Source organism: Homarus americanus, unplaced genomic scaffold (assembly GCF_018991925.1).
Source record: "Homarus americanus isolate GMGI-L3 unplaced genomic scaffold, GMGI_Hamer_2.0 scaffold24523, whole genome shotgun sequence".
In the NCBI taxonomy this organism is placed as follows: Eukaryota; Metazoa; Arthropoda; class Malacostraca; order Decapoda; family Nephropidae; genus Homarus; species Homarus americanus.
The window spans coordinates 5,723,863-5,749,692 of NW_024744357.1; the positions used below are offsets into that span (position 1 = coordinate 5,723,863).

The following is a 25,830-nucleotide window of genomic DNA, read 5'->3' on the forward strand; positions in this document are numbered from 1 at the left end:
TATACTTGATCAATAACAAGTAAATATATTTTATGTAGTTAAAAGCCATATATCGTGCGTCTGGCAGTTCGACGACATTCAGTTTCCACTTCATTGGTCAAAATGGCTTTGATTTTTAATTGTTATTGAATATAAAAAACAAAAAGAACATTGCTAAAAAAATAGGTTATATATATAAAACACAACTATGTTAAAAATTAGGAATAATATCATCCAGTGACCTCCAATCCAATCTCCATGCTGTCAGTTGCTCCTCGGTGTTGGTGAGGGAAGGGTGTATGAAGCGTCTCTCTCGAAGTATGTGTGTGTTAATGACGTCCATAATGAATTTAGTACGATAACCATTCATCAGTATGGAACACAGAGGAATCATCGGCGTTGTGATTACCAGCATATTAATCGGTGAGTATACTAACATAAAATAACTCGAGGAAATACCTGGCAGGTGAAATTCACTTGTACCTGTATGTAGTCTTGAAGAGAAAGGACTTTCGTTTTCATTTGTTCCAGATTGTTGTTCCAGTTTCAGTCTTATAGCGTGATTGAAACTTGTATAGCGGAGGGGGAGTATTTCTAGCTGTTCATATGTTAAATAAAAGTAACGAAGTTGGTGATTAAGACACACGGTAGTGTTGAAGGTGGAGACACCGTTAACAGGACTTTCCCCTCCCTGCCCGTCCAGCCTGTCCTTGGCTAACCTGATCTGGAATACCACAAACACATATCTTATTTAACCTTCACTTTTACACTCGTCCACCCTATACATATGTGGTACAGCGATGTACTAGAGTATTATGATGCAACACCTGTACCTACGAGGTAAAGTACGGTACATATTATGGTACAAGTTGGTTTTTAAAGTATCTTTCATGGGCATGCTTCTCTAAAAATGAAGTTCCACACACGGGTTAAAAGTAAGACCGTAGTCACATGTTCCTACTTATTGTAACATTTCTTAGTCCTGTCATCTGATCACTGTATTTTATAACAGAACACAGGAGAAGACACTAGTATATTATTAACCATACTGGGGAATGTGTGCACCCACTGACCCAGTCTCTTAACACTGAACAGATCCATTGTGGAAATGACACATATTTGTCATTGTTGGGAACCATAATTGCGTAGACAATTGTGGGGGTGTGGTAAAGCTACTGTTGAATGGCGTCAAGTGAAGTGTACAATTTGAAAGGGGTGAAAGTTTGAAGTGTTCATCAAGTGTGTGTGTAGATTATGTTACTGTACGTGCTTGTACAGTATGTATAGCTTTGTGTTATGTATATGTGCTTGAATGAAGACTTGTGTTTGTATGTAATCTGTATGTGCATGTTATACTTCACCTTCAGAAATTACTGTATTTTCGATATGATTCTAGAAATGTTGATCACAGTGTCACTTCATCTTAAGTCGAGTACATATACTTAGCTACTCAGAAATAGGGATCCATTATAATCCGGACGTCGTTCTAGTGTACAACACACACACATGTTCTTTCATGTTTTTTTTAACAGTAATCATGTGAAGCAGCCTCATCGCCTCCCGCACCACACACGACCAACTTAAATCAGCTGTTTCTCACGGCACCAAGTGGGAGAGTGGGTGGAAGTTGGAACAGGTTCGCCAACTCGTTACTGGGTGGTTATCTCTCCCTTGCGGTCACTTCGCACTCCCCGGGAAAGTATCTTGGGAAGCATGTTTACTGGCGGCGTTCACTTCCACGCGTCCAAACTCTGGAAGTTCCGGTTCCGGCGGTTCACTCTTTTATGTTGTGATTGTGGTACAAGCGGTCCATACTTCGTTGTGGTACAGGTGGTCCATCTTAAAAATGTTATTCATGCAGTTCATTCTACTGTACATGTTCCGGTTCAGATGGTCTATTCTACATGTTCCGGTTCAGGTGGTCTATTCTACATGTTCCGGTTCAGATGGTCTATTCTACATGTTCCGGTTCAGGTGGTCTATTCTACATGTTCCGGTTCAGATGGTCTATTCTACATGTTCCGGTTCAGATGGTCTATTCTACATGTTCCGGTTCAGATGGTCTATTCTACATGTTCCGGTTCAGATGGTTCATTCTACATGTTCCGGTTCAGGTGGTCTATTCCATGTTCCGGTTCAGGTGGTCTATTCCCTGTTCGGTTCAGATGGTCTATTCTTCCGTTCAGTTGGTCTATTCTACATGTTTGGTTCAGGTGGTATTCCACATGTTCGGTTCAGATGGTCTATTCTACATGTTCCGTTCAGGTGTCTATTCACATGTTCTGTCCAGATGGTATTCTACATGTTCCGGTTCAGATGGTCTATTCACATGTCTCATGTTCTATTCCACATAACCCGGTTCAGATGGTCTATTCTACATGTTCCGGTTCGGGCGGTCTATCTCACATGTTCCGGGTTCAGATGGTCTATTCTACATGTTCCCGGTTCAGATGGTCTATTCTACATGCTCCGGTTCAGGTGGTCTATTCTACATGTTCCGGTTCAGATGGTCTATTCTACATGTTCCGGTTCCAGATGGTCTATTCTACATGTTCCGGTTCAGATGGTCTATTCTACATGTTTCGGTTCAGATGGTCTATTCATGTTCCGGTTCAGATGGCCTATTCTACATGTTCCGGTTCAGGTGGTCTATTCTATGTTCCGGTTCAGGTGGCTATTCTACATGTTCCGGTTCAGGTGGTCTATTCTACATGTTCGGTTCAGATGGTCTATTCAGTTCGGTTCAGATGGTCTATTTCTACATGTTCCGTTCAGATGGTCTATTCTACATGTTCCGGTTCAGATGGTCTATTCTACATGTTCCGGTTCAGTTCCGGTTCAGGTGGCTCACCTACATGTTCCGGCATGGTGGCCTATCTCCACATGTTCCGGTTCAGGTGGCTCATTATTCTACCATGTTCCGGTTCAGATGGTCTATTCTACATGTTCCGGTTCAGATGGTCTATTCCACATGTTCCGGTTCAGATGGTCTATTCTACATGTTCCGGTTCAGATGGTCTATTCCACATGTTCCGGTTCAGGTGGTCTATTCTACATGTTCCGGTTCAGATGGTCTATTCTACATGTTCCGGTTCAGATGGTCTATTCTACATGTTCCGGTTCAGATGGTCTATTCTACATGTTCCGGTTCAGATGGTTCATTCTGTGCATGTCTAAATTAAGGCCTATTCTATATGTTCCTGCTTTCCAGATGGTCTATTCTACAGTTCCGGTTCCGTAGATGCTTGTCTATTCTACATGTTCCGGTTCAGTGTCTATTCCTACATGTTCCGTTCCAGATATCTATTCACATGTTCCGGTTCAGATGGTCTATCTTTACATGTTCCAAGTTCAGCTTAATCTATTCTAACATGTTCCGGTTCAGATGGTCTATTCTACATGTTCCGGTTTCAGATGGTCTATTCTACATGTTCCGGTTCAGATGGTCTATTCTACATGTTCCGGTTCAGATGGTCTATTCTACATGTTCCGGTTCAGATGGTCTATTCTACATGTTCCGGTTCAGATGGTTCATTCTACATGTTTTTTATTCGTACGTTAAGGATGAACTTTAAGAAATGTCTGATTTGCATATTGTATTATCAAGTTTAATACTTTAGATAAGATGCAGTTAGTTGTTTTGATATTTGGTGAGTGATTTCCGGTGCAGACAAGCGGCCTCCGTGGGAAGCGCTGCCAGCTGGTGGAAACTTAAACGCGGCCACAAGTACCGTACCGTGAGTCTGGCGGCGGCGACTTCCACCTGACGCACACAGATGCCTCCATCTCTCACATGCCTCCAGAAACCTCAGGGTGGCCTGATTAAATTGTGATTTCTATTTTCTTATTCGTTTTATGTATATGTTTCACAGTTTTGCGAGATGGATCAAAGGGTGATAGATATCTCTTAAATAAAGTGTGTTTGTGGCGGGGTAAGAGGGTTAATTAAAATCACTGGTAGATTTATCCACACACACACACACTTGTTTATATTCTCATGTTGCACTCACAGTATACAGGTGGGAGGTTTACCACCCACACTACATCACAATGCCATATACAGTAATTATATACTATGCGTAATAAGTTGAGTAACAGGGGCGAGGTTCGATCATGTTACTAATATTAGTTCATCATCCAGTTTCTCCAATCATTTATCAAACGTGACGCCTCTATTGCATATTTTAAGTTTTATCTATGTTGTTGCTCTCACTAACACAGACTTTGCTGCCTTTCTTCTATTATTCATTTATTTTAATGCACCATTCATGACTGTCCGGAGTATAATTCGTATAAAAACATAACCAACTTCACCAGGATGTGTCACTATTAGCGAAAGCGGCAAATGCTGGTTACCAAATTCAAATCTATGTCAAAACTCAAATGTCAGCGTTACAGGAGTCAAATCTCAGTGTCCGGAACACAACACTTGTATTATGATAGTACTGTACTTGAGATTGAGTGAATATGTATCACCATATGATGAAGTACAAAGTAATAATTAATGAGATACACAAATGGAGACAGGCAAAGATTGCAACTTTAATTTATGGTAAGTTGTTATTTTAATGTGTTGATGCGAGTGAACCAAGTGAAGTGAGGGTCTGTATGGATGAAGATGTAAAGCGGGACTGTGGGGACTAGGTAGAAGAGTGTGAAGGAAGATGAAGCCTAAGCCAATAAGCTCCTGCTGGGTGGTCGCGCCTTCATTGGTCATCTCCATAAACTATGACGTAAGATGGTGATGTCATCGGTGTGTGTGCGTGCCATGCCGTGATGTTGGACCGTGAACACTGACATCATGGTACCCTGTAGGGAGAGGAGTGTGTACTGTATATGACTCACGTTTGTCACTTATTCACTCACCTAAGTTTTTTTACAGCGTTAAAACCAAGACGTGGTATCCCCCGAACACACTTTACAGTACAGTCTGTACTCCCTCCCTGGGACCATAAATTCAGAGTTTCTCAGTGGGGGGGGGGGGCATACGAACCTTTGAGAATCTGTCTTTGTTTAAGTGAATAAATTACATGCATTTTATTTTAAAAAATATAACATAGGAACCATTAAGGATCGTGAGCGAACAGGATACAGTTACTCGTACGTGAGGGGGGGGGGGGATGCAGTGCTCACCCCAGCATCAGTGAGACACACACAGCTGAACACGTTACACTATCTGATTTTAAGTTAGCCTCATTATTATTCTGATGCTCCTACATTACTCCACGATTACTTTTATATTTTTTATTTTACAGTCAGTCCCCAGCAACTCGTTAAACTTTAGATGCTTTTATTAAAAATTGTTTTGTCATGAAAGTTTGCTTTCCATTCATATGTTAATACTAAATTATTCCATGATATTATCAGACCTCAGTAAGTTATTTCGCTTCACATATTTGTTGTTATTAATTAATATTTAAGAATTTGACATGCTTTCCAATCAAATGTTAGTCCATTTATTGTAAGTAGTCCAGTCCACATTCCTTTTATTGTTCTTAGTCCCTGTTGGTCTCTCACTCCGCCGCGCGGTTATCAAACCAGTAAGGAAGGACTCCATCTCCTTCACCAACACTCCTTTACTCATGGCGTGAAGCGTGACTCTCATCTTTGTTCCGGTGACTGATGCACGACACTTTACTTACGCAGCTCTTCTCTGGTCGTCACTCACTCGGCTGGCAGTCGCAGCAGCAGCGTTTGTTAGGTGTTGATGGTAGGGAATTAGGTACCGTATTGCGAAGGTGTTCGTGTATTTATAGAGTACCGTTGATTATGTTTCATATTTATTATTCATAGAAACTGCATCAATTGGTAGTAAAGAAAATGTTTCTGTCCATATCTGGATGCAATGTTAAACCGTTTAATAAATATGTTTGTTCCTTTTAATGGAGGGAGAATAAAATGGAGGCTGCGGTTCAAAGACAGCAGGAAAAATTGGTGTGCAACTGGACGCGCTCTCTCTTCTTCCCAGTTAAGAATTACAAACTGCGAATGAGAGAGAGAGAGCACGTACAGTTCAGTATAAGACTGCATTATCAAGACCATATAGTATTAATGAACGTCTGGCTCAGTATTTAGTAATAAAAGTAGTCAAGAAGTTGTGAGCCTTGATAATAAGCCTACACTGTTAAACGACCTTACTGAGGTGGCTGAGAGAAGCTTTTACACATTGATAATGACACTTCCGGAATTGTGGGTTTCACAGACGCTGACGTCATTTTCATATGCCCGAGGTATCGAGCTAGGTTACTCGATGTCGAAGTAGTGAAAGATACGAGTTTTGAAATGGTATAGAATACACGCGGAAGGAATTGTTGGATACTGTTCTTGGATGAGTTGTAGGAGACAAGATACGATCGATAGGTAAAGTTAGAATAAAGTGGAGACATAGAACGGGGAAGCTAGTACCGGTAGTGAGCTAAGGCAAAAGTCAGTGTTGTATAGTACAATAGATCGACTTTGATGGTGCATGTATGGAGATAATCGTAATGAATTTAGAGACAAACAAAGGATAAATTGATTGTTGTATTATAAACGTACAGCCTAACAAAATCACATGAGTACTCTGGCGATATTCAGTCCCATGAGGCTGCTGTAGTGTCTGCCAGAAAGTCACTAAAGAAAAAAACTGAAGGTGCGTGGTGGTGGTGGTGTGGAAGTTGCGTCACCCAGCTGAAACTGACCGCCGTCTGACATTTACTGCCCCTACCTTGACGTCCTACTTCCCAGGGTTTAAAGGTTATACTTGCTTTCATTCTTGGTGCACTCCCTCTCCTTACGTGCCACTCCTTACTTTTAAAAATTTGTATTGAATTGTTGTGAAGTTTGGGTGATGTGCGTTGTTTGCAAGTTGGTAAGACGTCCTTGGGTGTGGCCCCCGTGATGTGCAGGTATACCTCACAGTGGCCTCCATCTGCTCCCACACTCATCAACTCTCAAATACGATCGGAGTAGTCGCATTTCTTGGTGCTTAATTATTCCTGCAGTTTATGACGACTAGTTAAAAATGCTGTTGGGACATAAGTGCTCGTGTCCCATTGTGGTCCAGAGCGACTGGTGCGTTGGTTGTACTGTACGATGAAAACTGAAATGCGCGCGACATTTCAGGAACAAGTCGGTCACCTTGATCAACAGTTTCATTTGACTGGTGGAGAACAGCCGTATACCACACTCTGTCGTAAGGTCTGTGATCCTTACCAGGGCATACAGTCTTCTCAACTCTGTGGACAGTAATCGTAATGAGATCATCCGTCGTGGCTTTTAATTCACACTACCCACCTTGTACAGTTTGCTCAGAAGCACTCAAACTGGTATTTCCGTGTTGGTTGGTACCCGTTTACTAGCTAGCGAGGCAATCAGGAAGCTTATCAAGAGAACAAAATATACCTAAAGACTGGAAGAAAATGAGTTAATGGAAAAATAACTCGTCCAGATTCTGTAAAGTTTTTATATTAGACCAAACATAAAAGACACCTCTGAGTCTCATGATTAAAAAAGTTTTGTAATTGAATTTCGATGCTTTTTATAATTGTTTTGTTACCGTCTTTACACATTTGTTTCCATATATCGGTACACACACACACACACACTGTCTGTCTCTTGATAATCCCAGTACGGCTATTTCTATCCGTTCTCCTTCCTTGATCTCTGCCACATCTTCCTCTCAACTGAACCCAGGATACAGTTGTGAGGGATACCCGTGTTGTCGCTGTACAACCAACAATCTGAATCTTAATGGAAAAATCATCATCATCATCTATACATAATTAGCGTAGCCAAATGTCATAATTGGTGTTGCCATAATCCCTGTTGTCAGTTTCGTTGTATCATAATAACAATAAAACAAGATAAAACGAATAAATATATGATCTCGCTGGTGGCATATCAAGGGGGGGGGGTGCAGATGTCCACACGAGGGACCATTATATACTGTAGTCGTTCAAATGTTGGATCACCTGAAGAATCTCCACCCCAGCTTATTTCACCGAAAGATTAACCACCCTAAAACTATTTAGGGTTAGGTTAGCGTTAGGATAGTTAATCTTTAGGTGAAATGAGCTGGAGTGGAGATTCTTCGGGTGATCCAATTTGTTATAATACCCCAAACGGTAGTGAACCGTCAATTGTTCACTGTAGTTACGGGTGAGCGATTGACCGGGAGAGAAAGTTGATGAAGGTAAAGAAATGTTGGAGAGGTAATTATCTAGACGGTGTTGAAGATGAAGGTCTGAACCATCACCAAGTGGGTCAAGGTCACCATAGTGGTACATTGGTAACATGCGTATCCCACTAGTGTGTCATGGGTTTGAGTCATGGGTTACCAGCTTTGACACATTCTAATCTGCACACCCATCTGGTCTGGCATAAAGCAGTGAGACATTTAACTTTTTTCATTATATGTTATCGTGCAGCAGAGAACTTAGAAAAGAAAGCAGGACCACAACTTGAAGTTAATTCCAGGTCACTGACCCACATCGGGGCCTGTGGGACGAAACTGTAATAATAATAATAATAGTAATTCATAAATAAAAATTATAATAAAAAAAATAATAATAATAACAATAATAATAACCATAAATACAAAAAAAATCTAAAGTGAGAAACAATATACTGTACTGTATGTATTTTGTGTTGTGAACAGTAAGAGAAACAATTGAGACCCTGCAATTGTGTGTAAATGAGGCACAAAGTCAGATCATCAACCTGGGACTTGGTCTCTTGTGGTACTGTTACAAATTAGAAGTTCAGGGGATTGCACCACAAGGAATATAAAACGACTGTATATTTTCCATTGTATTCCTTTCATATTAGACCCGTTATTATAGCCCTGACCTCTGCCGTTATGTAAATCTTGGGAAGGTTCGGTTAGGTCAAGGTGATTAATCTTCAGGTGATTATATAAGTTGGGATCTCTAACCATCAGGTAATACTGTAGTGGATTCCTCATCCACTACAATACCTCGTTTTATGAATGTGAAAGCTTTACTTAATGCGTTGTGTTGTGTAGTACATGCACAGTGGAAGTTATCTTAGTTTCTTGTTAGGGTATTTAACTTAAATATGTAAGAACTTAACCAACTTTCATGAGTTGAGATGATGTACAGTAATGTATTGTGTTGTTTCAGGAGTGTGTCGGGGTGCGGACACCTATGTGGGCAAGAAACTGGGAGAACTCAACAGTTACCACCACCAGGTACTGTATGTCTCACGAGGGTAGGATGTTTGGGCCAGGGTGGTTAAAACCTAATCAAACATAACCTAACCCAACGTAACCATGGTCCAAACTTTCACTCACAGTGTCTCACAGCTTCTAATCTTAATTTTTTCCTCAAGTTCTTTCTCTTTGTAGTTTACAATGTCACTACAGTACAGTATTTTCAAAAGGACGTAAGGATGGAAATTGCCATACGGTACTCTACTGTTTGATATTCATGTTTGAACATAAAGTTATCTCTATTTCTGAGGACCGTGAGACAGAGGAGGTGACAGTAAGTAAGATCTTGTTCACAAGGATATTAACCGAGATAAAAGAAAAGCATGAGTGTAATGAGTGACCAGCAGGCAGCTACAGTACTGTATATAGGTATTTAAGGTTGTCTTGTTAGTACAGTACTGTACTGCATGAGTTATTTTCAGGAGTTATTGCTGTAATATCTGAATTAATACCAACTACAGTACTATGTTGAGGTCATTTTTATTTATTTTTTTAATTTAATTATTAATATCTTTTGACTTATAGGTTGGCGGTGACGTGTACGCTGTTGATGAAAACACATTCTTGATTAAGAATTTCATGTATGATGGTAATGGTGGAGACACGTACTTCTGGGCTGGCTCCAGACCCCGTCCAGGACCCCAGGGTTTCATCGTTCCTAATGAGCTGGGAAGGTAATTAATTATATGTAAATTATTATGGTACACACACATTATCAAGCATTATAGAAATAATTGACGAGAATATCAGTGTCCAGTACAGTACAGTCACGAACAATATACTGTAATAGCCCAGCTGTCACTTTTTTATTTTTACCCTGTACCTTTATCTTCACCACTGATCGGCTCGTTAGCCTCTGTCACGCACTGTTGGCAAGTACTAGTCATGTATTGGCTCTCTGTTACACACTGTTGGCAGGTACTAGGCATGCACCTGCTCCTGAATGTACCTGAACCTGCTCCAGTGTTGGTCAAGTCTGGTCTTGAAAGAGCTCACACTCGGTGCCATCACAACACTTTCTGGCAGATTGTTCCAAGAGTTCACAACTCTCACTCCGAAAAAGTTTGCCCTCACAGTTTTCTGGACTTGTGGCTTCTTCAATCTTGAGCTGTGACCCCTTGTTGGGCTAGCGTCTGCCAGCTCCAAGTTAGGACACTCGACTGAGTAGTGCCCCTTGAGATGCTTATACACATCAATTAGGTCGCCCCTTGCCCGTCTGTAGTATAAGCTAGGCAAGTTCCGGCGCTCCAATCTCTCAGGGTAATTGAGGTGCCGAAGTGCAGGTACCATTCTGGTGGCCATCCTTTGAACATTTTCAACCAACTGACAGTCCCTCGCATATCTCGGGGACCAGATGGGGAAGCACTTCACTCTTGAAGATCGTTACGAAGGACGGACCGTCTAGATATCTGAACGACCTTCTTAAAAGACCCAATAATTTATTTGCCTGCTTTATCTCCTTCTTGCAGTGGCCCGAGAACTTCAGCTCATTGTCAACATACACACCTAGGTCCTTCTCACATTCAGTCTCAACTAGTGCAGTTTCTTCATCCCGTTGGGACATATACGCCTCCTTACCTTTGGTACGCCCCAGGTGCATCCTCTTACACTTCGTGACATTGAATCTCAGCAGCCATTTCTTTGACCATTCCTGGAGCCCACAGAGGTCCTTCTGCAGCTCTTCACAGTCCGCTTGGTTCTTGATTTCCCGAAATAACTTGGCGTCATCGGCAAACATTTGTATGGAGGAGTGTACAACGTCAGGCATGTCATTTATGAAACAACAGCAGGCCCAATACACTGCCCTGTGGTTCCCCGCTTGTGACAGGTACAGATGATGATTTCGTGCCATTAATCACCACACACTGCTTGCGGTCATGTAGAAAGTCTTCTATCCACGCTAGGACATCTCCCCGAATTTCGTACCCTTCTAGTTTGATTTTCAGCCTTTCGTGGGGTACGGTGTCGAAAGCCTTGGGAAAATCTAGGTAAATATTGTCGATATTACCACCCCGTTCCAGAATATGGGTCCAAATATTCAATACCTTGAGCAATTGTGTTAAGCCGGAGCGCCCCAGCATAAAACCTTTACAAGGTTGTTTCGTAGTAGATGTTCCATCTCGGCATCTCTGATAATACTCTCAAGTACTTTACATATTATGCTGGTCAGGCTCAACGATCTATATAGTTGTTCGTGGAGTGATGATCACCCTTCTTGAAGATAGGACTCACACGAGCCATTTTCCAATCACTGGGGACCTTTTGTTCATCCAAACATTTACAGAACAGGATCTTCAGAGGCTCGGCAAGCTCGTTGCTCAACTCTCTTAGCACTCTGGGATGCACCATGTCAGGGCTGGGACTCTTATGGACCTTTAGCTTTGACAGTTTATTTCTAATACTCTCTTCTGTGAACACAATGTGGGTCAGTGCTGTGTCGAACTGTCTGTCCTCAAATGCAGGAAGGTTAATCGCATCCTCTCTTGTGAACACCGAGGAAAAGAAGCTGTTTAATGCCTCAGCTGTTTCACGAACCCCGAGATTCAGACTTGTGATTCGTGAATCCGAAGCATTTATTAACAGAATAATGTATCAATGTCTACAGTACTGCTTTGAGTTCACGAGTCTCAGGGTTCGTAGAGCAGCAGTTGAGGAGAGACAGCAAGACTTTTGTTTGTCACTGTACATGCCAAGTTAGCTGTAGATACTAGTGGTGAAAGGCAAGCAAGCTACATACAGTGCTGCTCTGCTATCAACATACCGTACTGTTATTATTACTGTACTTTAATTAAATGGGATACAATACTACTTTAACCATGTACTGTACTGTATTTATCTTTGTCTCACCAGGACCAACGTTCTGGACCGCTACCTCAATAAAGACATAACCCTCACACTCCCAGACAAGAAAAACATCGTAGAAATCAAATGGTTGGCAATATATGACCTCAGTAGATTGGTGAGTTACCGTAGTTTGTATGCATTCACCAGTAACATAACATAGAAAAAAACAATCATTATTGTCTTGGATTTGAAAATACACAAACTGGTTAATATTACAATACTGTGGGGAATCTGGTACAGTACTGTATAGTGGACAAGACTAATGTCCCTAAGTTGTCTGCCCTCAATGTTCTTCTTACAGACACAAGATCCAGCATTTTATTACAGGATACTAAAAATAAACTTTTTTGGTTAATAAAGGCATAGCTTTTCTTGCAGGATAAAGAATGAATAGTAATAGAAAACATATTTTTCTACATCTTCCAGGAACCTTTTGGTGACGTCTACATTCCAGAGGGATTTGAGCCTCCACAGAAGATAATCCTCAACAAACTTTCCTCTAAGACAGGAGAGGCCAAGTCTGGTGCAGTCACCATTGTTGACTCCAAGACTATAATTATGGAAGGTGAGAGATAGAGACGGCCTTTATATACTGTATTGTACCAAGTCTCATTATCATGTACTGTAAAGGTTTTATGAACTGTGATTTGATGTGTCTTCTGTTCTTAAATATGAAAAAAAAAATAACAGTCTTAAATGTTTCTCTGTTTACCACATTTAGGGTAAAGCAAAGTTACTAGATGTCACAGCCTCAAGTTGAAGAAACACGTTCAGAAAATTGTTAGGGCAAACTTTTTTCGAATGAGAGTTGTGAAGTTTCTGAATAACCTGCCAGAGAGTGTTGTGACAACACTGAGTGTGACTTTATTCAAGACCAGACTTGACCAACACTTGCACAGGTTCAGATACATTCTGGAGCCTGTACTTGCCAACAGTTTGTAACATACACATTACAGACCATCCAAGTGGCTAATGGGCTGATTAGTTTGAGAGAAACTTAAAGCTGAGGAAACCTTCTGCCATAGTATACAAGATTACAATTTTTCATGATTGGTGATAAACTTTAACCACCGACTATTGTTTCAGACTTCTACTATGATGGTACTGGAGAGGAGGTTTACTTCTGGGTTGGTGTTGGACCTCAGCCTCACTCTAAGGGTACAAAGATACCTGATGAACATGGATAGTGAGTAATTCATTATCTTGGTTGGTTAGACTTCGAGTAACATCCCAGTCTGTCTACTCACATTTTGTCTATTTCCTATTAGGTGTGGTTAGATTAGGTAAGGTTATGTTGAGTAAGGTTAGATTAGATCATCATTAACTGACAGTAGACATTTTGGGAATGTGTGACATTTTCAGAGTAGAGTAAATGGGCATATACCAGATTTTTTTAGGATACATTTGACATTTCTTAATATACGATATATTGTGTAGTTTGACACAGTAAAGATGTCAAGTTAATCAGAGTTTGGAAGAATGTATAACCTGCACAAGATTTAAAATTACAGCAAATAGGTAAAGTCAACTAAAATCTGAACGCCTCTCCTCCTGAGGCACGAACCTGCGATTCAGACTCGTGAACCCAAAGCAGTAGACTGATACTGTACATTATTGTGTCCATAAACGCTTTGGAATCATGAGTCTAAATCCAGGGGTTTGTAGTTCAGGGGGAGAGGTGAACAGACTTTAGTAGTTGACTGTACAGCACAGTACTTTAAAACATCACTCATTACCCTGTTTCTCTACAGCATGACCCCACTTCAGAAGTATGTAAAGAAAACCGTGATGCTTGAACTCCCGGGAGACCTGACAGTGTTCACTGTTGACTGGCTCTCGGTGTATGATATTAAGAGTGAGAGAGTTTTAGGATCCATCATCATCCCGGAGGAACTTAACGTGCCGCCGTCACTCGTCAAAATCATTGTAAGTGTGTAAAGGCATATTATACATGCTGTTATAATATTTTCATCTATTACAGAAAGTTGCTGCTCGTTTTATTAACCCAGCTGCAGTAAAACCTCTATATAACTGACTGTATGGAGAGGAAAGACCATTATATAGAGGGTCTTTTTAAATATGAAAGTCCCCATCTGATGGATAATATGGAGAGAGAAGTCTGTTATATGGAGGTTTTGTTGTACAGGTATTACAACAGCTTGATTGTCTTAAAATAATTTGCTTCAACTTGTCCTGTACTGTACCCCCCGGGAAACCAGTATCACACCTCAGGTTGATAACCTGGGAACTTTTATCATTAAGACAGAATGTTATGTTGTGTAGTGGGATTCTCCGAACATCCCCAGAAATGAGCTTCAGTGTGACCACCTTATTCAAGTGGAATCCAAGGTTTAAGGCGCTCTGTTTCTTACAGTATCAAAGGACAAGATAATGATACATATGAATTAAAATATAGATAAATTATTTTTTTTAAGTGCTTGCTTGAATATCTCGCATCACTTACAGAAAAGCCATCAACCATCTTTTCTCGTGTTTTTTTACCACTACAGTACTGTACTGTAGTGTGTGCTTCCCACAATGATGAGTTGAATTTACTCAGCTTCACTTTGTCTTTAATCATGCCATAAGTGCCCTTTGTCAGCCTATACAGTACAGTACAGTACTGTACTATACTGTACTGTACTATACTGTACTATACTGTACTGTACTGTACTGTACCCTACCCCTGTTAAAGAACTTTGCACTCACCCCACTTGAACAGTGGGGTGAGTGCAAAGTTCTTTAAGTTTCTGTGTAGTTTTCTTCATGATTATTTTTTTTTCATCATCATTATTTACAGAAATGTGTACAGTATACTTTATTTCAACAAAATTCTCATTATATCATTGCCTTATTAATTTCAGCCCCATGAAAATAGTATGCCTAATTGTGTGCAGCTGTACAAGGACCTGCAGGTGTCGTGGGAGGTGTTTGGTGATCAGATAACAATGGAGCTTGCTGCACAAGTTGGTAAGGAGGCTTTCAAAACAATTGTACTGTACAGCTTAATAACTTTATTATGTTTACAAGTTTATGTCTGCTCTTTCGAAAATATGACACCATATTTTTGTACAGTTATCAAGTTGAGACTATTGTACAGTCAACTACTTAAGTCTGTTCACCTCTCCCCCTGAACCACAAACCCCGAGATTCAGACTCATGAACCTGAAGCATTTATAGACAGAATAATGTATCAGTCTACTGCTTAATGAGTCTGAATTTTGGGGTTTGTATACTTAGTTATGAACTCCGGTGTTCCTGATCAGGGTAGTTTCCTATGTCTATTCATATAATCTAATCAGAGGTTGAGCTTGCCAGGAAAAAGTGGAATATACACGTTGATAACATCAATTCTGCGAGCTCTGGGCTGTGGCGAACAAGGAACTATTCACGGGGAAACGTTAGATCTTGGAGATTATACAGGTTGACAGAATAGTTCAGGAGATTAATGACTTTCTCAAATAGACAACTGACAAACTCTAAACTACAACCATCAGATTCTCTGATGTTTGGGCAACAAAATAATCTGACTTCATTAGCAATTGGAAACTCATGGTCATTCTTAGGGAACGATACCGTGGGTATCGTTTGTACTGGCAGACTCAACACTCGCTTACCTACCCAATGTTACTAACAATAAGGACAGTTAAAGCGTTCAACATCACTCACAAAGGATCTTGTATGCTTTAACTGTAACCAAACATATCTAAGTTGACTCAAAACAAGGGTGTTCTCTCTAACATTCAAATTCATTTTATAGAGAGGTTGGTTTCAGTAAGTTAGAGAAAATGGGATAATGGACAACTGAGGCGTCTTGAAGCGATGAGAAAACGGTCTCCTCAGATGGGGGACTCAAACAAAGGCAGAGTTACAAGTTTTGTGGGCTATTGAGCGTAATATGAATCGTCTGATTTTGGCGTAAACTGACGTGTATGACCGTGGTCATTGCAGTCACTCCACGAACAACTATAGACCGGTGAGCCTGACCAGCATAATATGTAAATTACTTGAGAGTATTATCAGAGATACCGCGATGGAACATCTAATACGAAACAATCTCGGAAAGGATTGCCAACACGGTTTTATGCCGGGGCGCTCCTGCTTAACACAATTGCTCAAGGTATTGGATATTTGGACCCATATTCTGGAACGGGGTGGTAATATCGACAAAATTTACCTAGATTTTGCCAAGGCTTTCGACGGTGTACTCCACGAAAGGCTGAAAATCAAACTAGAAGGGTACGGAATTTGGGAAAATGTCCTAGCGTGGATAGAAGACTTTCTACATGACCGCAAGCAGTGTGTGGTGATTAATGGCACGAAATCATCATCCGTACCTGTCACAAGCGGGGTACCACAGGGCAGTGTATTGGGCCCGCTGTTGTTTGTTTGTTTCATAAATGACATGCCTAATGTTGTACACTCCTCCATACAAATGTTTGCCGATGACGCCAAGCTATTTCGGGAAATCAAGAACCAAGCGGACTGTGAAAAGCTGCAGAAGGACCTCTATGGGCTCTAAGAATGGTCGAAGAAATGGCTGCTGAGATTCAATGTCACGAAGTGTAAGAGGATGCACCTGGGGCATACCAACGGTAAGGAGGTGTATGATATGTCCCAACGGGATGAAGAAACTGCACTATTTGAGACTGAATGTGAGAAGGACCTAGGTGTGTATGTTGACAATGAGCTGAAGTTCTCGGGCCATTGCGAGAAGAAGGTAAATCAGGCAAATAAATTATGGGTGTTTTAAGAAGGTCGTTCAGATTTCTAGACGGTCCGTCCCTCGTAACGATCTTCAAGAGTGAAGTGCTTCCCCATCTGGAGTACTGTCACCCTGTCTGGTCCCCGAGATATGCTAGGAACTGTCAGTTGGTTGAAAATGTTCAAAGGAGGGCCACCAGACAGGTGCCTGCCCTTCGGCACCTCAGCTACCCTGAGAGATTGGAGCACCTGAACTTGCCTAGCTTGTACTAAAGATGGGCAAGGGGTGACCTAATAGAGGTGTATAAGCATCTCAAGGGGGGCACTACTCAGTCAAATGTCCTTACTTGGAGCTGGCGGACGCTCGCCCCACAAGGGGTCTCAGCTCATGATTGAAGAAGCCGCAAGTCCAGAAAACTGTGAGGGCAAACTTTTTCGGAGTTGGAGCTGTGAACTCTTGGAAGAATCTACCAGAAAGTGTTGTGACGGCACCGAGTGTGAGCTCTTTCAAGACAAGACTTGACCAACACTGGAGCAGGTTCAGGTACATTCAGGAGACGGATGCATGCCCAGTACTTGCCAACAGTGCGTGACAGAGACGTGACCGATCGCCCAAGCGGCTAACGAGCCGATCTTTTGGTGAAGAGGATAAGAAAAGGAAAAGTAATCGGAGACATGACCGATCCCCCCAAGCGGCCAACGAGCCGATCGGTGGCGAAGAGGATAAAAGTATACCTGTATTGACAATTGTAAGTCTTGTGTACAGTACAGTATACACATCATATATCTCTCCTATCTAGAATGTTTTAAGTATTATTTCACTTTGCTTTACAGGAGAGAATGATTACATGGCCTTTGGTATGAGTGGGTCTCAGACGGAGCCGGCGATGATCGGCGGGGACGTGGTGGTGATGTTCATGGAAGGTTACCTGGGCAACCTCATCGACTACAACATGTCCTCTTATATGCCAGTAAGGATATGGGGAGACAAGTGTATTGCTATGTTGGATAAGGAGACATTAATGTGAATACTAGTACTGTACTGTACTGTAGAAGTGTACACATCATTACACTGTGAACATACTGTAGTAGTACAGGAGTGATTATTATTTATCAGTCATCACTTGTCAGCTTATTAGACACTCGATCATTTGTATTTTCTCTGTTACAACCTTCATTGTCCAGTGTTAGTACTGGAGAAAATAGGAGTACAGAACCTGGATAAAACCTGTGATGTTTTGTAGGGCCACACTGCATATTATCCTTTTCACATTTGACGAGGGATCAAACCCAGGATGCAGTAGTGAGAGGCAGAGACAACTATTTTCCTAATGCAGTACTGTATATGCCACCTCTTGTAGTTTGGAATGGAGTATGATTCATTGATAAATAGAATGTTTATTATTTTCTTGCTTATGATTTTCAGTGTACAGAACTGTTAGGTCAGCCGAAGGGTGTGTGTGAAGATGATAAGGTCGGTGGGACACAGGACTACCAGGCATACAGCAGCAAGAGGGAAGACGGCATCAACATCTTCACCTTCAGACGTCGCCTTGTCACCCGTATGTTATGTCAACACATGTGCAATAGTTTATTGCAAGGATTTTTTGTGTCGGGTTGCCATGAAATGGTATCTTTGCCCAGACTCTCATGTGCCACCTCTACACCCAGGACTATAATTTGGCAGAGATGGATCAAATGTTATTTTGTCCTTTATAGTTTCTCTTAATTTAGCAATGATGCTGTTTTGTAAGTAGTTTAATGATCCAGTTATTTAACCCACGAGCTGCTTTTGATCCCAGAGCCAGACAAGGTAGGAGGGGACTGTTTTCCTTGATGTTCACTGTTAAGCACCCTTTCTGTCCAGGGGGGCTGCCACTACACAAAACTGAGAAACAGCCTCACGGAAAGCAGTTTGGTTTCTCCATAAAGATCACTTGACAATATCACAATGAGTTGCTTGCTATTGTTATGGTGTGAGTCAGTTTATCATCTTGGTTGGTATTCATTCATTGAAAAAATCAAACAAGTCATAGCTGATAATTTTATAAATACTGTCATTAATAGGTGGTTAGTTTAAACTGTTACATGTTATAAAAAGAGAAGAGAGGACAGAAGGACAAGTTTGTGAACAAGAGTTTTGTTTTTACAATTCCTCTCATTCTTCCTCTTTCAGCTGACACTGGAGACAAAGCATACCCAGATTCAGGTCCAGCCATAATCATCTGGGCACTTGGTGCTCTTGACATCATCAAGAAACCATCCATGCACTATGCCTGGTCAAAGGTGAGTTGTAAAGAGGACTTCCTGTTATACAAAACTTTCTTTCAGATATGGTACATTTATTAGATTACCTGAAATACTTACACAACTTTTTGGGTGTTGATTTATGCCTCCACAATTACTTCATCAATCATTAAATACAAAAGTATTTCATCCACAGTTCAGATCACAACACACCAACAACTTATTTACTTTGATAGCCATTAAAGTCCATGTTTGTTGACCTTTTCCACATAGTGTTTCCTTGAGCACATTTCCATATTGGCCTCTGGAGCTTTCCGTTATGTTAACTTTGCCAGCTCATATGAATAGTTTACTCTCACCTGCTATATTAGTAACTTTGAACAGCATTTAAAATAGTTCCATTTCATCCTTGCATATTCATTACTTCCTGTGTGACTTTGCTGTCCACTCAGTCTTCTGCTACTGCCACACCCATTAATTTCACAGACATACTGTACTGTATGTTTTATATTCTTTAATGTACAGTTGATTGAATTACTTCTTGACGTTTTTTTTTTTATTTGACGTTTTTTTTTTTATTAATTGTCTTTTCTAGTCCAACAAAGGATTTTATGCCACTATGAGAAGCCTAAGACATCAAAAGTTTACATGTTATTAAGGCTACATATTAGTAGTATATCTGTCTTATGTGTTTCAGGCTAAGCAGGAGATCGAATTCGCTAGGAAGCCAACGGAGAAGAATTGCTTTGCATTTACCCGCAGTGAGAAACCAAACCTGTGAGTATAAACTGTGTAAAAATCCTAACCTTACTGTGTTCATCTGTTTGGTAGGAAGGAAGGAAGGATAGCTACATCCAGGGCTACAGAAATGGGTAATTTATTCTGAATTCCCTTTCAGAAAATTCATAGACATTAGTGGCTAGTTGGAGTAATTCATAAACTACTAGCACACCAACATAACCAGATCATGAAGGGGACCTTTACAAATGATAGTAACTTGTTGTTTTCAGTCAAAGACAACAAGTCATGTTGTCACATCAGCTTATACTCACTCCATTTGTTAACTGAGGACTTGTATCTAAGTGGACATATCACCTTCAACATTCATTTTCAGCCAACTTCAATTCTACCTGATAGGAAAAGGGAGGATAGCTGAGTCTCTGTGTTTGAGCTCAGTTGTATAGTGGGATTTAAAGTTCAGTCATCTAGTAATGACTTATTTCCATCCTAAAGGTATTCCCTGTACCTAAATTACCTTGAGTAATAAGAAGAGGTGACTTTAGATGCTTCAAAAGCTAATTTTATGTACTGTACACACCAGTAGGGGAGTTAACCCTATTTTCTCTCATTTCACAACAGGGCAAATGGAAACTGACATTACAGACTCTCCAGTTTACATCCACACAACACTACAACAATTCATTTGACATTAGGATATCTACTCTTAATAGACAACGCGGCGATGCTCAACCCTAACCACCTCCTTATCTTGGGGGACTTTAACTATGGCGACATCGACTGGAGAAACAATTTCTCCCCCCCCCCCCAATGACTTGAATAACCCTGCTACTCTTTTTGTAGAAACTCCGAGACATAATTTTCTGTTCTAACATGTTAGAGACCCGACACATTACAGAGGGGAGCAAACACCCAAGCCACTAGACCTCAGACAGGGACCAAACTTCTTTAGTTACTGTTTTCTTGGAGGAATGGAGATCCCATCTGAGGTTCAACTCATCTGCCCAGATTAACAAGTCTAGTTGTTTTAGAAATATTCTTGGACCATTCAGCAATATCAGTTTCTGTTCTCTTACAGCCACTATAAGTTTCAGGAATAAAGGAGTTATCTCTGATTCAGTCTTGTAACCACTACTTTGGAATTAAGACTTCACAGCTCTATCACAGGGGCTGTGAGCACTGACTTGCATATGACCTCACACAGTCAGTGAGATCCCTCCCTCGTAGCCCCATGTCCTCCTTAGGTTGGTGTTGGTAAACCTCTGAACAATGTGGAGTTGGGGTAAGAACGGAGTGTTGAAGCCGAAATAATTAATTGGTGGCAGCCACTAGTGTCTTAGGGTTTCCTGAGCTTTCAGCTCGTGGACTTAGTGGGTAAACAAACAAGAAGACTTTGGGTAACATTAAATCATTGTCAAAATGTTAAATGTTGAAATAGTTTGACAGATGTGTTTGGCTTTCTACATAAATATTTAGTTAGATAAGCTGATATTTTGTCATGCTAAGATCCTGTTCTCTGTTACACATACAGGAAACCTTGGTCTGGGTTCCATTTAGCAGATCCTGCAGCCCGTGAGTTCACTGCTCGCTTGGGTCCTGATGGAGGTGTGCGAGGATATTTAGCCACAGCAAATCGTAAGTAAAAATTTTCTCAGTTACTATTGAAAAATAGGAGATCTTTGGGGTAAAAATGCATCAAAGCATGAAGCAAGGGAAACTTTTTAACAAGACACATTCAGTCCCTTGGCCACAGCACAGACATGCAATGTAAGGAAGACTTTTTCATGGACGAGGATAATACTTGTTAATAATGGTAACCTCAATACAGGTACATAGATAAAATGTAACAAATATAAATGAAAATAGGAGAATGAGAAGTGTGTTCAGCTTAAGAATGATCTAAGGAAACACATCAGTGTAAAACTTTTTCATATTTTAGTCATATAATTCCCCTGTGTAGAGCATCTATAAATGATCAAGACAAAAAAATCTCTTGAGAACACACATAACAGTTCTGTTTGTTTTGTACGGTCTGCATCATAATAATTTTGGATATTCAGTCACTTTGATCAAGAACAGCTGAGTGACAGAGGCAAGAGATGCTTGTTTTCAGTAAAGTCCTTATGCCAACAGCATCTGGTGTTCTTAGAGCCAGGCAGTAACCCATCCAAGTACTAACCAGACCCAACACTGGTTAACGTTGTTGATCAGACAAGAAGCGGTGTTTCCAACTTGGTGCTGCTGACATATGCTTGAGACAAATAAGATTGTTTTAACCTTTATTGTTTCATAAAATTGTGAATATTTGTTGCAAAAATTTTTGGTCTTAACTTTCTCAATGCTTTAAAAATATGCCATGTCTTCTTCAGTGAGGATTTCCATTAGATGTGTTACTATTAGCCCTGACGTAATTTTGAAACCTTCCTTTTTAATATATGACATTATTCTTGTTGCCAAAGGATCCTCCTGGAAATAATCAGCTGACAGTTATCCTTGGTCAAGTTGCCTTACTGTTTACCATTGTTTACTGTCTGTGCACACATTAACAGTACAGTACAGTATAGTATAATACTCCCATGGGCTATATGCATCATATATCTACATTGTCCATAGTCATGCTGAGCTTTATATAAAAGTAATATCTCCGTTAGCCGGAACAATTGGTGCTGAGCACCTCCGGGAAAGAGAGATTTCTGGGTAACCAGACGACTCTCTCATAGCCGGAAAAATATCCCTCATCCCCGGAATTTTCCAGGTAACGAAAAAATGTTTTCGGAAGTTCCAGAAATTGCCCATTACCTGTACATCATCTCTCGAACCCGGGAATTCCTTCAGGAAAATTTTCTCTGAATTTTCCAGAAAATTTCAATTCCGGCTATTGGAGAGTTTTGGGTTTGAGGGATTCCGGCTAACGGAGATATTACTGTACATGATTATCTAATTGTAAACCTGAATACCTGTATTGTTATCATTATTATTACTATTATATTGTGCATCTGATTGAATGTATATTTACTTACAGATAATTCAGAAACAGGGTTGGCATGGTATATAAATGGCTTACTTGCACCCGAATTGTACATCAAGAGGAACATTAAATACAGGTTCTTAGTTGAGGGCGGCTCCAACCCTTATGACCCCCGCAGCTATCACCCCATGATCATCACAGGTGCCTAACTTGACTCTTTTGTTTTTGTCCAAGTAACAATACTTTTACTTACGTAAATTTTTCCAGTACTTTGTCCACTACTGTGTGCTTGTTCCCTCTCTTACAACCATGTGTTAGCTGCCATCACCACCTCTCTTACACACATTAAAACAATCATAACCAACTAGATGGAGGAAGTGCAGTAGTCCCTCACCAACCACAGATTTCGAGTATCCACGGTTTTTACTCTATACCATTTCACCAACTGAGGTACAGTATTGAATTTTGAGTATCCACGGCTTAGCGCAGCAACTGTTTTCCATCCGTGTTCCAGTTTATTCACCGCGCAGCTTCCATTCAATAGAAAAGAAATATTAAAAAGAAAAAATATTGCAGTGTACAGTAATATTATCCATATTTCCTTGACAGATGAACCTCGCGGAGCTTACTCTCAGCTGTCAGAAAGCCAGCAGAAAGAAGTTCGTGTGCTGGCTGGTATTGGTTACTCAGTTAGAGGAGATGCAAGACCTACAGCAAGTTAGTAAAGATAACCCTACTTTTATTAATTAATTTATGAATGTTGATTAACATCTTGACTTGCCCAACAAACTTTGAAGTAGAGGCACAGAATCACCTCATTTGAATAATTCTTGTCCATTGGAATAATTGTAGTTTTTCATTGTATGTATCCTAATATATTGTATTGTACAGGTGTTGATCACATTCTTGGAGGGTTTTTATATAAAGTAAATCCCACAAATGTTTGTTTTTTCTCAGTTCAGAAGGATTGATAAGTATTTTATCTTGTGTATCAAGTGTGTCCTTATATTTCAGCTGGACGATTATGCCTCTGGAAGCACACTCCAGAGGGGGACCGCCGCAAAGACGTGGAGTTTAGGACATTTGAGCGCTTCCGTAACTCGTTGATGCTGGAGTGCGGCGACGGTAATTTGTCTTGTTTGTTTTTCTGGTGTAATATTTTCAGAGGAGTGTTTTAGTATAATTTTTAGTAATTTGTCAGTTGTTGTTAATCTGATCACCTTCATCTACACAACACAAAGTAGGGAAGGAGTGAAGGAGATGTAGTATCCCACTAAATGTTAAAATACGTAATAATTTAGCATTACGGGTTTAACACGTTAATGTATTATATACAGTAATACAGTTTCATATCACCATCCCTTGTAAATTTAAAATCTTCATTGATACTTTCCACACTGACAGTTTGTATCATAGTCACAATCATACACCAACTTTCCTTCCCATCTTCCTTTACAAAGTGACAAAAAAATTTTTAGGTCCCATAATTCTCTTCCTCATCATGTATGTAAACACTCTCTGAAAAAAAAGTATCTACGAAGGGATCTGATGAATTTCAAAATGAACTCTGTGACTCCTGTTGTCTTGGTAGGGTTGTCAAAATTCTTCATCCATTGTGTCATATTGTCTCTAACAAAATCTTAAAGATACTTTTTGGAGCGAGTTTACCAGTTCATAACCCAGAATAAATCCCAAATCATCTTACTTTCAACCAGTTAATGTATATGAAGAAATAAACCTGCTTTTTTTTTTTATAATCTACAGGTAAAGCTGCTATTCTCGAGTTCACCCCCAACAAATCATGGCCTGACATCGTTTACTACAACAGCTGGACGGCACCAAATATGGGCTGGCGTATCCATATTTTAGAAGAAGTGCACACTGAAAAAATTTTAGCCGAAGTAGCACGTAGGAGCGAGGGAGTGAAGTTTGCAGTTACCCATCATTTTGTCCTGGCTTTAGGTTTAGGGGTGTGGGCTATACTGATGGTCCTTATATAACTTTCTTGACAAAAATAAAATTTGACATCCTATTACTGTAAGGGTCTTGTACAGTACAGTATATCATATATATATATATATATATATATATATATACATATTAGCTCAAGTTTTAATCCTTTTAGTACTATCAGTTGTAGATTGTGAAGACATGTACTGTATTTGTAATTATACAAATCATATTAAAAAATGTATAAAGCTGTGGAATATTTCCCCAATCTTCCCACTAAGTGATCAGATGCAATTTTGAAATACATGATGAAATTTAGGTGATTATTATAATGTCCTTTATGCTTTCTGATGTTTTTGCTGTACCGATGAACAAGAATCTGGTTTAACAACTTTGAAGTTTTAAGGAACAAAAATTCAATTAATGAACTATTATGCGATTTACTGAGTAAAATTATCCAGTACAGCTCCAGTGAACCAGCTCACATCATCCCTTGTGGAGTGGGTCTGATCATTGTTTGTTAAGGATTACCTATATCGTACAGTACAGTACTGAAATTTGAGAACAATCCTTTTTTCTGCCCAAAAAACTTCCAAGGGGTACCTGAAGGAGGTTTTTTGACCACAGATCCTTGATGACTACTACTGCTGCTATGACTATGAACAACTTCATACAATGAAAATGATATTTGTACTTGTGTGGGAAGTGTATCAGAACCACATTAATTGAGACTGAATACGAAAAGGACCTACGGTAGGTGTGTATGTTGGGAAAGAGATCCTCGCTAAGACTGAGGAAGTAGCTAATAGAATGGAGGGAGTAGTGCAGAAGAGTTATGCTCAGGCCTTAGCAGGGCCCCGGGAGGTGGCGGAGAGTAATACAGGATCCGAACAGGTTCTACAGGAGCTAGGGACTCGGAAGAAGTGTGTCAAAGAGATGGCAACTGGCGGACCTACTGGCAGGGGAGAGGAGGAACAACGGGCACGTTTCAAGTGCAGGAACAAAGTAATCGTTTTTACTTTTACTTTTATCCTCTTCGCCACTGATCGGCTTGTTAGCCGCTTGGGCGATCGGTCACGTCTCTTTTCATTTATATTCTTCACCAAAAGATCGGCTCGCTAGCCACCCGGGTGATCGGTCACGTCTCTGTCACGCACTGTTGGCAAGTACTGGGCATGCACCGGCTCCT

The 25,830-nt window shown here is 40.4% G+C and overlaps 1 protein-coding gene across 1 annotated transcript; it reads left to right on the top strand.

Annotated features, from left to right (window-relative positions):
* Positions 1–253: 253 nt before the first annotated feature.
* Positions 254–24,959, top strand: LOC121877716 (protein Skeletor, isoforms B/C-like). Its single transcript, XM_042383560.1, has 17 exons — positions 254–402; positions 9,102–9,169; positions 9,716–9,864; positions 12,041–12,149; positions 12,461–12,599; positions 13,121–13,220; positions 13,786–13,960; positions 14,899–15,004; positions 17,573–17,709; positions 18,165–18,300; positions 18,915–19,024; positions 19,683–19,762; positions 21,255–21,358; positions 22,746–22,892; positions 23,301–23,408; positions 23,706–23,816; positions 24,456–24,959. Exons 1-17 carry the CDS (start codon positions 354–356, stop codon positions 24,689–24,691), a joined length of 2,064 nt encoding a protein of 687 aa, XP_042239494.1. The 5' UTR covers positions 254–353; the 3' UTR covers positions 24,692–24,959.
* The last annotated feature ends 871 nt before the right edge of the window (positions 24,960–25,830 follow it).

Excerpts from the sequence above, each read along its gene's own strand:
- LOC121877716 (XM_042383560.1), top strand. The coding sequence starts at position 354 with ATGGAACACAGAGGAATCATCGGCGTTGTGATTACCAGCATATTAATC. Across the intron at positions 21,359-22,745 it reads ATATTTAGCCACAGCAAATC|ATAATTCAGAAACAGGGTTG; the intron begins GTAAGTAAAAAT and ends ATTTACTTACAG. Across the intron at positions 22,893-23,300 it reads TCACCCCATGATCATCACAG|ATGAACCTCGCGGAGCTTAC; the intron begins GTGCCTAACTTG and ends TTTCCTTGACAG.